General features: G+C 38.3%; 1 protein-coding gene across 2 annotated transcripts in view; it reads left to right on the top strand.

The window, feature by feature from the left end:
* Window positions 1-13,927, top strand: part of LOC143284357 (ubiquitin carboxyl-terminal hydrolase 7-like) — a 48,072-nt gene that overhangs the window by 26,939 nt on the left and 7,206 nt on the right. For both annotated transcript variants that reach the window (XM_076591070.1, XM_076591069.1), the window contains exons 17-26: window positions 5,657-5,726; window positions 6,444-6,575; window positions 7,068-7,131; window positions 8,269-8,370; window positions 10,083-10,182; window positions 10,765-10,857; window positions 11,806-11,873; window positions 12,215-12,369; window positions 12,793-12,960; window positions 13,368-13,476. In XM_076591070.1, the coding sequence (XP_076447185.1) occupies window positions 5,657-5,726; window positions 6,444-6,575; window positions 7,068-7,131; window positions 8,269-8,370; window positions 10,083-10,182; window positions 10,765-10,857; window positions 11,806-11,873; window positions 12,215-12,369; window positions 12,793-12,960; window positions 13,368-13,476 (1,061 nt within the window). The remainder of the gene's footprint in view (window positions 1-5,656; window positions 5,727-6,443; window positions 6,576-7,067; window positions 7,132-8,268; window positions 8,371-10,082; window positions 10,183-10,764; window positions 10,858-11,805; window positions 11,874-12,214; window positions 12,370-12,792; window positions 12,961-13,367; window positions 13,477-13,927) is intronic.

Raw genomic sequence — 13,927 nt, 5'->3', positions numbered from 1 at the left:
TGAACTTGTAAACCATCTGTATCAGATCAAATGATTTTTTTATTTTCAGAGCCAATGTTGATACAGACCATGACCTGTCTTCAGAATCCAGCGACACAGCTAATGAGGAAAACACTTTTAAGGATTTTGTTTTCCCCAGGATTGGAGAAAATATTGCTGTCTTCAATGACAATGATTTTCATGTCGGAAGTGTCTGAAATTTTTAGACCAGACCAGGCTAAGGTGAACTTTCCACACAAATGTACAGTTGCCAGCAACACATGTGTGGCCACAAAAGCCAGAAGATGGGAGTATTTCTGCAATGTTTGTGTTTTCTTCTGGTTTTGAAGTTAGAATGCAGAATGGCTGAGTGTGGTCTGTTCCTGAACATGACAAACTGAGGAAGACATACTTGTACAGAGATATGCATAAATCTTGTTGAGTCAGTGACAATGCCACCAACCTCCCTCCCACACCACCAGACCCCCTTTTTTTTTTTTCTCTTTTGTGTCATTTTTTTATGTTATGGAAACAGCCTACAAACATAAAGTAGTACATGTATTGACAAGTTGTTAAGGTTAAAAGAAATATGTTAGACTTTTTTTTTCTTTTCTTTTTTTCACTGATTGAAGTTGTTGTTTTTTGTGTTTTTTTCTCACTGATTTAAGATTTTTTGTACCTCAAGACATATTCATTTTCATCGTATGGATAAACCAAAATTGCCGGTTTGATGTTTGTATATTACTGTTTTGAATAGAATTGTTTCTTGTAACATTCTTAACACTCATGCAAAATTTGAAGCAAATCCATCAAATAGTTTTTGAGTTAAAGCTGTTTTAAGTTCGACAGCTTGTAACGTCACTTTTTCCATCGCACAAATTAAGGAGAACCCCATTTTTAAAGGCCAATTATTCATTTGTAAATCAAGTTAACTGTACAGAAAAAAATAAGCAAAATCACTATGTTGTATGGGGTCCAAATCATAGATTTCAGCTGTTTCCAATGTATAGTTTTTGTGTGGCTGCCCTCCAAAAATGCCTTATCAGGGTATTTTGGACATATGAAACTGGCATTTTTGTCAAATTTGAGGCTCTGTAAAATAGAAACTTTCTATGTAATGGATTTGTTTTTTCTTTTTATTTGTTTTATATGTTATGTACTCTTGAAAAGTAATAAGATCGGTCTGCTGTGGTAATGATTATGCTGTTCAGGTATCACTGAACTTGAGGAAAATCTAAATTTACAAAGTTTGTCATGACATGTCGTCTTAAAACGGCCATATCTCAGAAACTAAGAAAGGTAAAGACTTCATTCTTTTTGTGTTTTGTCTATTTTTTAAAGTAGTTTTTTTGTTTTTTTTTGGTTTTTATAAAATGCATCATTTTTTTTTTTTTTTTTTTTTTTTTTTTTTTTTTTTTTTTTTTTTTTTTTTTTTTTTCTATTTTAAAATTTTAACTGTCGGTACCTACTTGGAGTCTTCCCTCTCCTTCTCCCATAACCACGCCTTTCCACATGATACCTTGGAAATGCTAGAAGCCACTCTCAATGTTCCTGGTCACTCAATCATCTTCTATTGTCTCTATCGTCGTCCTCCTAGTCGTAAAAATAACCTAACGTCTTCTCAGTTTCACGATGAGTTCTGAACACTACTTGATTACTACAACCTTCGTTCTGGCAAACTTATCATCCTCGGAGATTTCAATTTTCATTTCGACAACCAGACTTCCTCTGATGTCAAACGCCTATGTCTATCTCTGTCCACTCATTCTCTCTCTCAGTTCGTTACAGAACCAACACACAGATCTGGCCATACGTTGGACTGGCTCATCGCACGTGACTCTGATGCCATGGTTGTATCAGTGACTGTAACTGACAGACTTTCTTCCGACCATTCTGCTGTTATATTCTTGCTTAATATTTCAAAACCTACCAGAACCAAAAAATCTGTTACTCGTCGCAACCTGAAATCCATCAACATTAACACTTTTTCTTCTCAAGCTGCTGAACGTCTTTCCAAAATTTCTTCCTGTACCAACGTATCCACACATCACAACACTGTCCTCTCTCAACTGCTGGATGAACATGCACCCCCCACTACCCGCATGCTCCCTGACAGACCTTCCGCCCCATGGTACACACAAGACATTTGACTTGCAAAACGCAAACGTCGCCAACTGGAAAGACGATGGCGATCAACAAAACTGCAAGTCCACATCAAATATTCCAAAAACAAATAAAGTCAAACATATGTTCTCATCAGCAAAGACAAACTTCTTTTCTTCTCAAGTTCTCGATGCCACATCCACCAAATCTCTTTACTTTGTCATGTCAAATCTTCTTGGAACTGCAAAAAAGACTCCTCTTCCTTCTGCCTACACTTTATCTGAACTCCCCAATGTCTTCTCCTCTTTATTTTTTAACAAAGTCCAAAATATTCGTATTCTTTCCAACGTGCTCATCCTGATCCTCAATTCAGCGGCACTCCTCTCCATTCCTTTAATCCATTGACTGAAACAGAAGTTCATTAAATCCTGAAAGAAATGACCAAAAAAATACTGTGAGCTCGATCCTATACCAGCCTTGGTCTTTTCCCAGTGTGTCTCACAGCTTCTCCCCACAATCACCAATATTGTCAACTCATCCCTTCTCACTGGAACGTTTCCATCCACTTTCAAAACTGCAATCGTCCAGCCTCTTCTGAAGAAACCCAAACTTGACGCAAACATTTTGAAAAACGATCAACCAGTTTCTAATCTTCCATTCATGTCCAAACTCCTTGAAAAAGCTGTCCTCAAGCAGCTCAGCAACCACCTTTGCTTCAACAATCTCATCCACCCATCTGCCTATCGCGCTGACCACAGCTCAGAAACCACTCTCCTCCACATTCTGAACAATCTACTGATAGTGTCCGACTCAGGAAAAAATTCCCTTCTCACTCTTCTCGACTTGTCAGGCGCCTTTGACACGATAGACCATTCAATCCTTCTTTCCTGTCTTCATTTTACATTTGGTATCAACAGCACTGTTCTAAACTGGTTCAAATCTTATCTCACTGATCGATTCCAGTCTGTCATTGTTGATCATTTCCAATCTGAACCCATTAAAATCGAACATAGTCCCACAGGGATCTGTTTTAGGCCCAGTGCTCTTCACACTGTACACTGCTCCTCTCGCTGAAATTATCAACCGCCATAATATCAGTCATCATTCTTATGCTGATGACACTCAACTCCAGAAGAGTGATACCCCTGAAAAATTGTTGTCGCTCTTGCAAGAAACATCCAGCTGCTTCCTGGACATTCAAAACTGGATGACTCTAAATAAGTTACAATTGGACGCGGACAAAACTGAAGCAATGATCATAGGAACCAAACAAAAACTGTTTTCCATCACAATTGACACAATCAAACTTGGCAGTACATCCATCCCTCTTTTCAGGTCAGTCAGGAACCTCGGTGTTGTCCTTGACAATACACTGTCCTTGCAAAACTTTATCAGTCAGACATGCCAGTCCTCATCAGTGCCGCCAGGAAATATCTGTCCACTGACGCAACATCTAGACTTGTCGTTTCTCTCATTCTCTCTCGCCTTGACTACTGTAACTCTCTATTGTCTGGTTTGCCTGCTTCATCCATTCAGTCCCTTCAGCACATACAAAACTCTGCTGCCCGACTCGTCCTCAGAAAGAAAAGATCTGATACAGTAGAAATTAGGATACATACAAGTACATATCAATATAAAAACTTGTGCATACTCACACATGCACGCTCTGCAAACACACACACACACACACACACACACACACACAAACTCTCTCTCTCTCACACGCACGCACACGCGTTTGAACAGAAGCCGCATATTACATGTGGATGGGGCTGATGACTAGATCTTCAGGTGGATGGTTCTTGATTGCACAATTCTATTTATCATACTGGATTTGTTCAAGAGACAGGGCAACTGCGTTGGGGAAAAAGCTATTGGCGAAGCGATTGGTTTTTGTTCTTACACTTCTATACCATCAACCAGAGGGGAGCATCTCGAAAATCCCAAAGGCTGGATGTGGTTCGTCCTGGCTGATTGATTTTGCTTTTTTGAGTAGCCGCTTATGACATTTGTCTTCAAGAGAAGGTAGATCAGCCCCGGTAATCTTGGTGGCAGCTTTTACAATTCTGTTAAGGGCTGCAACTTCTGCCTTGGAAATGTTTCTGTACCAAACAGTAATAGTGAAGATTAGCACACTTTCAATGACTGCTCGGTAGAAATCAACCATGATTTCTTTTTTAATTCTGAACGTTTTGAGGTGCCGAAGAAAGTACAGGCGCTGTTGTGCTTTCTTAACAATTTTTTCCATATTTTTCTCCTATTTCAAATCATTGGAAATGATCAGTCCGAGAAATTTAAATTCGCTGATGATCTCTACTTGCTTGTCTTTAATGACAAGTGGTAAGGGGTCAGATCTGGTCTTCCTGAAATCTAAAATTCTTTTGTTTTTGATACATTGAGTTCTAAGTTGTTTTGATCATACCAGCTGACAAGTTCCAGTACTTCTTCCCTATATTTTGACTCACTGTTTGTAATCAGCCCTTCTAGAGTAGTATCGGCGGCAAACTTGACCATGGTGTTACATTCATTTTGAGTTGCACAGTCATGTGTGAATAGTGAGTACAACCGTGGGGATAGAACGCTTCCCTTTGGCCAATGTTGAGAATGCATGTGGAGGAGGTGAGGTCACCAACTTTAACAACTTGCGGTCTGCATCTTAGAAAATTTAGGATCCATGCACAAATTGATTGAGGCAGTGGGAGGTCTTTCAGTTTAGAATATAGTTTTGATGATACTGCTGTGTTGAACACAGAGCTGTTGTCAATGAAAAGGATCCTGGCATAGCTGTTAGGATTTTCAAGATGTCTGAGGATGTGGTAGAGACCTATGTTAACGGCATCTTCAACTGATCTGTTAGCTCTATAGGCGAACTGAAAGGGGTCAAAAGCTGGAGGAATGCGGGTTTTTAGGAATTGTAGAATCAAGCGTTCAGATGTTTTCATTATGACTGATGTTAAGGCTATCGGATGATAATCATTAAGACAACTAGGCTGTGCTTTTTTTAGAACAGGAATGATTGTTGATTTCTTAAAGCATTGTGGCACCACACAAGACTGAAGGGACATGTTAAACATGTCAGTGAAGACACTTGATAGTTTGACTGCACACTTCCTCAAAAGGCCTGGCGAGATGTTATCAGGGCCAGCGGCTTTTCTCATTTTCAGGCGACTGAAGTGGCGTCTGACTTATTCTCTTGGACTATGAAAGGGGGGGTGGGGGTGATTTTGGGTGCAGCCACGTCAGAAGTAGACAATGGTTTGTCGAATCTGGAGTAGAATGTGTTGAGTTTGTCAGGAAGAGTTCTGTCAGTGCTGTCGACTGTCTGGTGGGTCATTTTATAATCAGTGATGTTCTGCAGTCTGGTCCATACATTCCTAGAGGTGTTTGCAGACGGGTTTTCTTCTATTTGCAAACAACTCGAGCAATTGTAGAAAACAAATTTGCCCCTTCTTATCTGTGACTACCTTCACCTCTACACTCTGTCTTGCAGCTTCAGACCCACTCTCTTTCTTTGTAGTGTTTAGACCAGATTTGCAAGTGGCATTGGATTGTATTGTTATCTGTATTCTTTCAGCAAACGTTCTGCAGACAGTGAATGAAAGTGATATACCAGAATCACTTGTCAACAGGTTGTCCGAAGAGAGGTGAGTGGATAAAAACATAAGGCACAGCATGTGTGGGGGAATGAGTAATTAAATTTGTCCCTGGCTTACTGTCTGTAATTTGATGTTTAACTACACATACCATCTGGGTATTGCAGACTTACAAGCGGTATGTTTGTAGAAGCCTACCATCTGGGTTTGATCATTTGGTTAAAAAAATATATATATATATATATATATATACATATATAAAATATTGCAGATGAATCAGTTCTGTTCAATAAATCAAACCACCATGGATTACCTGTTCATCAAGTAACTTGGGTTAAAGGGCATGGCCCTGTATTACTAATATAATTTATGAGTTCATTTCTTTTAACATTGATCTATCGCATTACCTCAATACCTGTTCTGTTTTATCAACATTGTCATTGATTATCAATTGCACAAAGCACAAAAATTAATCTGTGTTTTCAGTTATTTGAAGATGCATCTGCCCTGCAAAAGAATACCTACTATTGTGTAAAGTTGTCGTGTTGTGACTTTCAGATTGCCTGAGAAAATGTTAGACACATTATTTTGTGATCATCTTTTTACTCTACATTAATGAAACAAGTCCAGTATTTACATTTCCTTGAGCGAATTCAAAAGTGATGGTAGAATTCTCCTAGCTGCGTTTGGCTCTGTCTTCTTTCTAGCATTTTTCAGTGTGTCAAAATCTTACAGGGGCATACATGTTGATCTATTTTTCATTCACAGGCGGCTGGAAACGCAAAAGCGCAAGGAGAGGAATGAAGCACATCTGTATATGAGTGTTCAAGTTTTGTTAGAAGATGATTTCTGTGGTCATCAGGGTAATGACCTCTACGACAACGACAAAGTTAATCTGAGGTAAGAGAACATATCGTGAGCATAAATGTATAACGAAGACACAGAACATTTTTTAGCTTTCATAAATTTGTTTTGAGCATTTTCAGCTCCACATTTTTATGTTGCAATAAGTTTGTGTTCATAAATCAGTGTGTTGAGTATTGTTTATATGTTTAGTATCAAGGCTGCAAAGATTTGTCCATGCAGCAGTGCAGTTTCCAAATCGCATATGCACTCTTTAAGGTTGCAAGCATTGATGGAAGACAAGTTTATGTGCTGTGTGACTGACTTTTTGGTGCCTTTTGTATACAATATATATATATATATATATATAATTATAAGAGAGAGAGATATGTATGTATGTATGTATGTGTGCACACACACACACACACACACACACACACACACACACAGATTGTGATTAGAGCATTTTGTATTCTGTATGTATAAAGTGTAATATATACAACTTCCATGCATCCCACTGAAAAATAATGTGATCAGATTTCATTACAGGACATTCAAGGTGAAAAAGCAGGCCACTTTGATGGAGTTCTTGGAAACATTGTCAAAAAACTTGGTAGGTTTACCCTTTTTTTTTCCAGAAAATTTTGTGTCTTCCTCTGTATGTCACTCTCTGATATTAAATCATCCTTCTAATATATCCACTTTTAATGACATGCTCTTGAAAAAAAAAGTACAAAAATCAAATAAATGAACCATCAGTTTCTGGTAATCAAGGTAACGTGTTGTGCATCATCCTCAGATTTAAAAAAAAAAAAAAAAAAAAAAAAAGTAATGGAAGTATGTAATTAGTGTTTTTTCACCTTGAGTTCACTCTATGGAAACTGCAAGGAGAAATGATACAACCAAAAACCAAACCAACATTTCAAAGTATCTGAGTGTTAATGTCATGGTAAAGATAGGAACAGGTCAGATACAAAATTGTTTGGATATTTTTTGGGTGTTAGTGAAATACAGATCCAGTGTAGCCAAGTATATCAAGCTGTGCATTAACATACCAATACAAAGTTTCAGTAGATTTACAAAAAATATGTGAGTAAAGATAAGTTTATCAACTTATGCAGTTTACGCCTTATTGCAGTGGTTTGATTGTTAATATGAAATAAAATAACACCAAAATAGTAGTTTACTGAAAACTAGTTTTGAGTGGAATGTTGTAAAAGCATGTTGTTGGTTGTTGTTTTGTTGTTGTTGTTGTTTTTAATGTTTTATGGAAGCCGAAAAGTTGCAATGAAAACTGGGACAGTTTGAAACTTATGATAGTAAGGTAATAAGATGCTGATCAGTGTGGGCCCTGTGTCACCAGCACACAGCTTGAAGTTCAACAAATACTGTTTCTGATGATAAACAAGAATACGATTTGGATCAGTATATATGTAAGTACCGGTAACCACCCTGTCCTACCCCATGAAGGCTTTGCCTCTTGTTATTTGTTTATGTGCAGAGGTGATCCAGATAGGTATGTCAGTCCATGCTAGGTTTCATTAGTTATGGAATTTTTTCAACATAGATTGTTTCAATAGATATAAGTATCCATATCAATCAATCAATCAAAACACCCAGGAGTCTCTGTATAAGATATAATCTTACCAAATGTTATGTCAACAACCCAACGCTTCACCCATCCAGGTCCGTCTAATTTTCCTGAAATATTTCTCCACTTTGTGTTGATAGGGAATGTGACTGTGTGCAGAAATATCCTGTCAGGCAGCTTCGACCATGGCCATTCCACTGTCGCCAGAACCACACATTCAGACCCACCATGGTGGATCTGGAAGCAGACATCAACAAAACAGTGAGTGATTTTTCACTCTTTCATTGCTGGTCATCTCTAAATGTTTACCAGCCATTGGTTACTGCTGCCTGCTTTTGTGCTTTGCTGCTGGCCTACTGCTTTTGCGGGTGGAATGGTCAATGCCCACTGTTTTTGAACTTCATGCCGATAGATGTAAATTGGCATCATCAGGCATGGCCAAGGTACATCACTATATCATGAACTCTAGTCCCCTTTGCATTGGAAAGTAGGCAGGGCTTTGTCGTTAAGTTGGCATTTCCTGCATGTAAATTGAAAAATATTTTCTGTCTGACTTTTACTGCGTACAGTAGAGGAGGAGGATATGGATAAGTTTTTTTGTGAACTGACTGAAGAGGAGAGGGCTGGCTTCCAAGCAATCATTAATCAAGAAAATGTCAGTGACGTTGTACTTCAATCTGATTGCTTCAAGGTGTACCACATCTGTGTTAACTGTGTGACATGGATGGACAATTTGTGACTGTCACACCTTAATACATACACATGAAGGGAAGTTTGGGAACATCACATATTGTTGCTGCTGCTGCATGCGTGTCATCATACAGATTGTTTTGTAGTTAGTTGCACTGAAACAGACTTTACATCTTGAACAGAAATGTGCAGTGTGCTGCAACTTTACGGTGGTAATGTTGACACTGTGACATTATCGTTCTGCACAAGTTAATGACATTACAGGAAGAACAGTCTGTGGGTACAAGTTGCTGTCTGTATGCATGCATTGTTGTCTTTGTTTTACTCAGTAATTGTCACCTTTCATTTCTCACTTTGCAACACCACATGCACACAAGTTTTTCACACTTTATTTAGATGATGTCATTGATTCCATACACAATGCTGTGTTACATGTCATGTCTAGTGTCATTGATTCTGTACACAACACTATGTTAGATGTTGTGTCTGTCGTTCTGTAATGCAGCACAGAGATGAGATAAAACAGGTACCGTTTTCACTTTTTTTTTCACTTGGGAAACTTAAGAAATGGGGGCAAAGGGCAGATAACTGCCGTTTTCAGGTGATAAACTGCTGGCTGCTGAAGCGGCTGACAGGAACATGAGTCAGTAGCCATCTCATTCTTTGATCTGAATGTAAGCCCTTGGTCACAGCATGAAACATTCATCAAACAGTATCTTCATGTGGTTAAATTACTGAGTTCTACCCATCAGGGTGTTGTTCTGTCCTGTTCTTTTCATTTCATGGCACAGTCTTCTTTCTTTGCAAATGTTCTTCCTTTTTCCTGTGTTCATTCTGTTAATAGTGAATCATCTTATCACTTGCTTTCTCTCTCCTTCCTTCTTCTGCCTCACACCATTGGGGAATGAAACTGACTTAATGGTAATTGCTGTTTAAGAAATAAAGACCGAAAAAACATGTAACTGCTTCCCCTTTCTGTTTGTGGTGGAAAAAATCTATTTCTGACTTTGGATAGAGACTGAAATTTTTTAACTTGAAACCTACATTTTCATCCTTTAATTCTGCTCTGTTTTGTCATAAACATTTAATTTTTTTTGTGTTTTATATTTGAAAGAAACAACTCTGGGCTTAGTGTTCATAAACCAGTTTACTTTGCTTGTGTTTTTTCTGTGTGTGACAGTATGCACTGAATATGTCTAGTCCTTTTTGTGTGACCTCATTTCATTTCAGTGCAACAGTGACAGGAATATTTGTATGTGTGTTTTTCTGTGGTGGTTGGACAGGTGCTGGATTTGGCAGATCAGGAAAACCCCTGGGCAGTGTTTGTTGAAACCCTCAGTCCAGACAGTGGCCTGAAAGAACTGCCTCCTTTTGACAAAGACAGTAAGTAGCTCAGAGTGACTTATTGCAGAATAGGAGAGTCAGTGCAGACCTGAATTGGCTAATGGGATCAGTGAATTATTCATCAAAAGAAACAGTAATGTTATTCTTTTGAAAACTGTTAGGAAATTCTGTGCACCTCTGATAAGAAACTGTGTGCTTGTCTTGTTGGGGAATGTTTTGCAAGCTAACTAGGCAATATTGACTCATATTGTTTGCTCACATCTTATTCTTTATAGTTGTTATTGTTAATTATTTATAGTTGTTTAACATACAGGTTTCTGCTGTTTGGTTTGTTGGGCTTGGGTGATTCGGTAGGTTTATTTATTAAATAAAGTTTATTACATTCAAAAACAATATTTTATCATTGAGGCTATCTTACAGGGTAGTGGTTGTGGGAGGGAATGCTAGTTGTTATATTTTGTGATCAGCATTCCTTTGTATCAGCTGATGCTATCAGAAAGTTTTTTCTTTTGCTTTGCCATTGATCACAGATTACTCCAGGGAGATTACAAAGATAACAAAGTGTAGCATTATCTCAGTCATGCCTTGACATACTTAAGAAGAGAGCTGTATATGATTCAGGTGATGTGCTGTTGTTTCTGAAGCTGTACAACCCTCGGACCAAGGCTGTCTCCTACTGTGGCCATCTGTATGTTCCCATCTCAGCAAAAGCTAGTGAGTTCAAGTATTGGTTGTTTATGCCTCTGCTTTTGGTTCAGATAACAGTGCAGGCTGATAAGACAATATTGCACACACATGCATATGCACACACACACGCGCGCACACTCTCTCTGTCACTCTCTCTCCCTCTCCCTGTAGAAGAAGCTGGAAATCCAGAACTGAAAAACAAATGTTCATTACTGAATTGGCTAAACACTTGGAAAGTTTCCAATTTGTAATAGCTTTCGTCTGGAACACCATCAACATAGTTCTTATCGTGATTAAAATCAACATGTTTGGAAAAAGAAAACGTTTTGGAGTTTTTGTTCATGATGGGAAGCTTGTATAACTTTGGAGGTGTTTCCAAATTGTAGGGATAGGTGCCAGTGTATAGGTGGCCATCAGCCTACAGAACAAAGACATGCGTGTGTTTGTTACTTTTTTAGCTGACTCAGCACAGGTAGTGATGATTCAGCATTGTCATCTTTCAAACATTCCTGAATGGAGAGTGTAATGAGTCAACTAGATGATTTTTAATGAAGCATGAACTATGATATGAAGATAATTTCCTGATTTCTCCATGCATGGATATTACCAAACATTGATTTTTAGTTGTGTGAGATTTCGGTTTCAGGAATGTTTTGATGCTGGCAGCAGCAGTTTGAAATAAAGTAAATCAGTGACAGCAGTTAAATTGGTGTTGTTCTCACAGAAGTGCAGGATTTGAATTCAAGTATTGATAAGAAAGAATGCACAAGAAACTGATCGGGACTTTTTTCAAAATGATCATAATGGTACTGGAATATTTAAATTGTATGTACACATGCCAGTCAGTGGTTTGGAGGGGTTATGGTGTCGAGATCATCGCTTCTATATATATTTGTTAATATAAGTTGAAAAATCATTTGAACTAAAATAATGAGGTTGGGGGAAAAACTGAATGGCGCATGTCTTTTATTTCAGTTGAGTTAGTTCCAGAACTGAACAGGAAAGCTGGCTTTCCCATCAACACACCACTGATGCTGTTTGAGGTGAGGTTCTTGTGTGTTTTACACACCAGAAAAGGTTACTATGAAATAAGATAAATAGTTCATCGCTGGTGTTTCTGTAACAGTTGATTTGTTGTTGGTCAGTAACCATAATGACTTTTATTTTATCATTAGACGTTGCTGAGCTGTTGTTAATCCACAGTTCTGCTGTAAGTTGTATTCAGTATTCTACTTTATTATCAGGTGCATATGATAGGTTAATTAGCATATTGAACACACCCTCTCTACTACCACTATTTTGTTGTACCATAATACATTCCCCCCCCCCTCCCCCAGCCTCCGCCCCCTGATAACAGGTTCACCTCCTAATGTCTTATGCTTAGGAGGTGAAGCCCAACCTGATTGAACGTCTGGAAGACCTCACCCTGCCCATAGAGAAGCTACTGGACGAGCTGATGGATGGGGACATCATTGTCTTTCAGCGTGAGGATGATGGCCATGCCAACTACGAGTTTCCCACAGCAAAAGACTACTTCAGGTATACATGTGCTGATGTGATTGGGTGATGGTGGCTGAAAGCTTAATTAAGTTAGATTTCCACATGTTTTGTCCCTGTCAAGATTTAGTAGAAAGTAAACGGTTGACTTGATTGTATAGACAGTTGACTTGATTGTTTATCTACAGCACTTCCTTTTCAACATTGATTAAATATGTATAAAACTGAACTGAAAAGAGAGTAGTAGCATCTTGTATCCTAGCTGTTGTGATTTTGATCCCGGTCTCTGGATGACTTTTTAACAGTTTTATTCTGACCTGGTGTGCAGATGGTACACATATTTTGGCAGATATGAGGCAGTCTGTTTACAAAGTAACGCTATGCATGTCATACTGAAGGAGAAAGATCTTCACTGAGGACTGTTCTTGAAATCTAAATTAGGCTTTTGGAACTATGATGTTTTAGGGACTTGTTCTACCAAGTGGAAGTGACATTCTGTGACAAGCAAGTGCTTACTGACCCAGGCTTCACACTCGAATTGTCACTGCGAATGAACTATGACCAGATGGCCCATGCTGTGGCCCAACACCTGGGTTGTGACCCCTACCATCTGCAGTTCTTCAAGAGTCAGGGGTATGATTATGTGTTGGTAGATTTGTGTAACGTTTGTGTAGTTGTCTTTTATACTTAAAATGTTCAAGACTATTTTTCCAGACACAGTGGTTGCTAGAAATGCTTAGCGCAAAACAAAGAGGGAGATGGATTATTTTGAATTAAATGATACCTGCGGGTATCCTCAGGGTGGCTGTTGACTTTGATATTGTGGATTATTTGAATCAGTTTTAGCCTGAGAAAAGATGCAGCCATGATCACATTTACCAAGTTTCTGCCTGAGTGTTTAGACATGACCATTATACATTCAAGCCACAAACTGTACATATTTCATGTGTATGTGAGGTGCTTTTCTTTTCTTTTTCTTTTTGTTTTGTTTTTGTGCTGGTACTCATTCTTGTCAATGTCAGTAGTTTCATGTCTTCTAGATACCGTGATGGGCCAGGCAATCCAGTGAAGTGCACTTTTGAGGGGAACCTGAAGGATCTCCTTATCTATGCCAAACCTCGACAACCAAAGAAGGTGTTCTATCAGCAGGTATGGCTCGGAATGCTGTTTATTTGTTTGTCTGATTTTTTTTTTTTTTCTAGATTGGGGAAGGGGATCAAATAGATATGTCTGCATAATGTATTTACCATGTTATTGATTCAGATGCTGTACAGCAGCTTTGAATCATAATTTTGCAAGTGACTTGTTGATTTTTGTAGTAAAATGTCAACAGATGCCAGTTCATTAGTCAAATATGTAGTTAACAATTTCAAGTAACTTCACACTAAATGAAACCACATCTTCACTTTGTCATAGAGTCTAATTCTCCTTCACATATTTTTTCATTTCTGATCAGTTTTAATTTTTGTCCTGACAATCCCTTTACCTTTCTGTTTTTGTGAGGAAATGACTTTGATAACTATAGTGTGCATTTTTTTTTTTTTTTTTTTTTTTTTGAATACAATTTTGTTTGAATGCAAAATGGAAACAGGTCATTGCT

Source organism: Babylonia areolata, chromosome 1 (genome assembly GCF_041734735.1).
Source record: "Babylonia areolata isolate BAREFJ2019XMU chromosome 1, ASM4173473v1, whole genome shotgun sequence".
NCBI lineage: Eukaryota > Metazoa > Mollusca > Gastropoda > Neogastropoda > Buccinidae > Babylonia > Babylonia areolata.
This window is presented reverse-complemented; position numbering and strand designations above follow the sequence as displayed.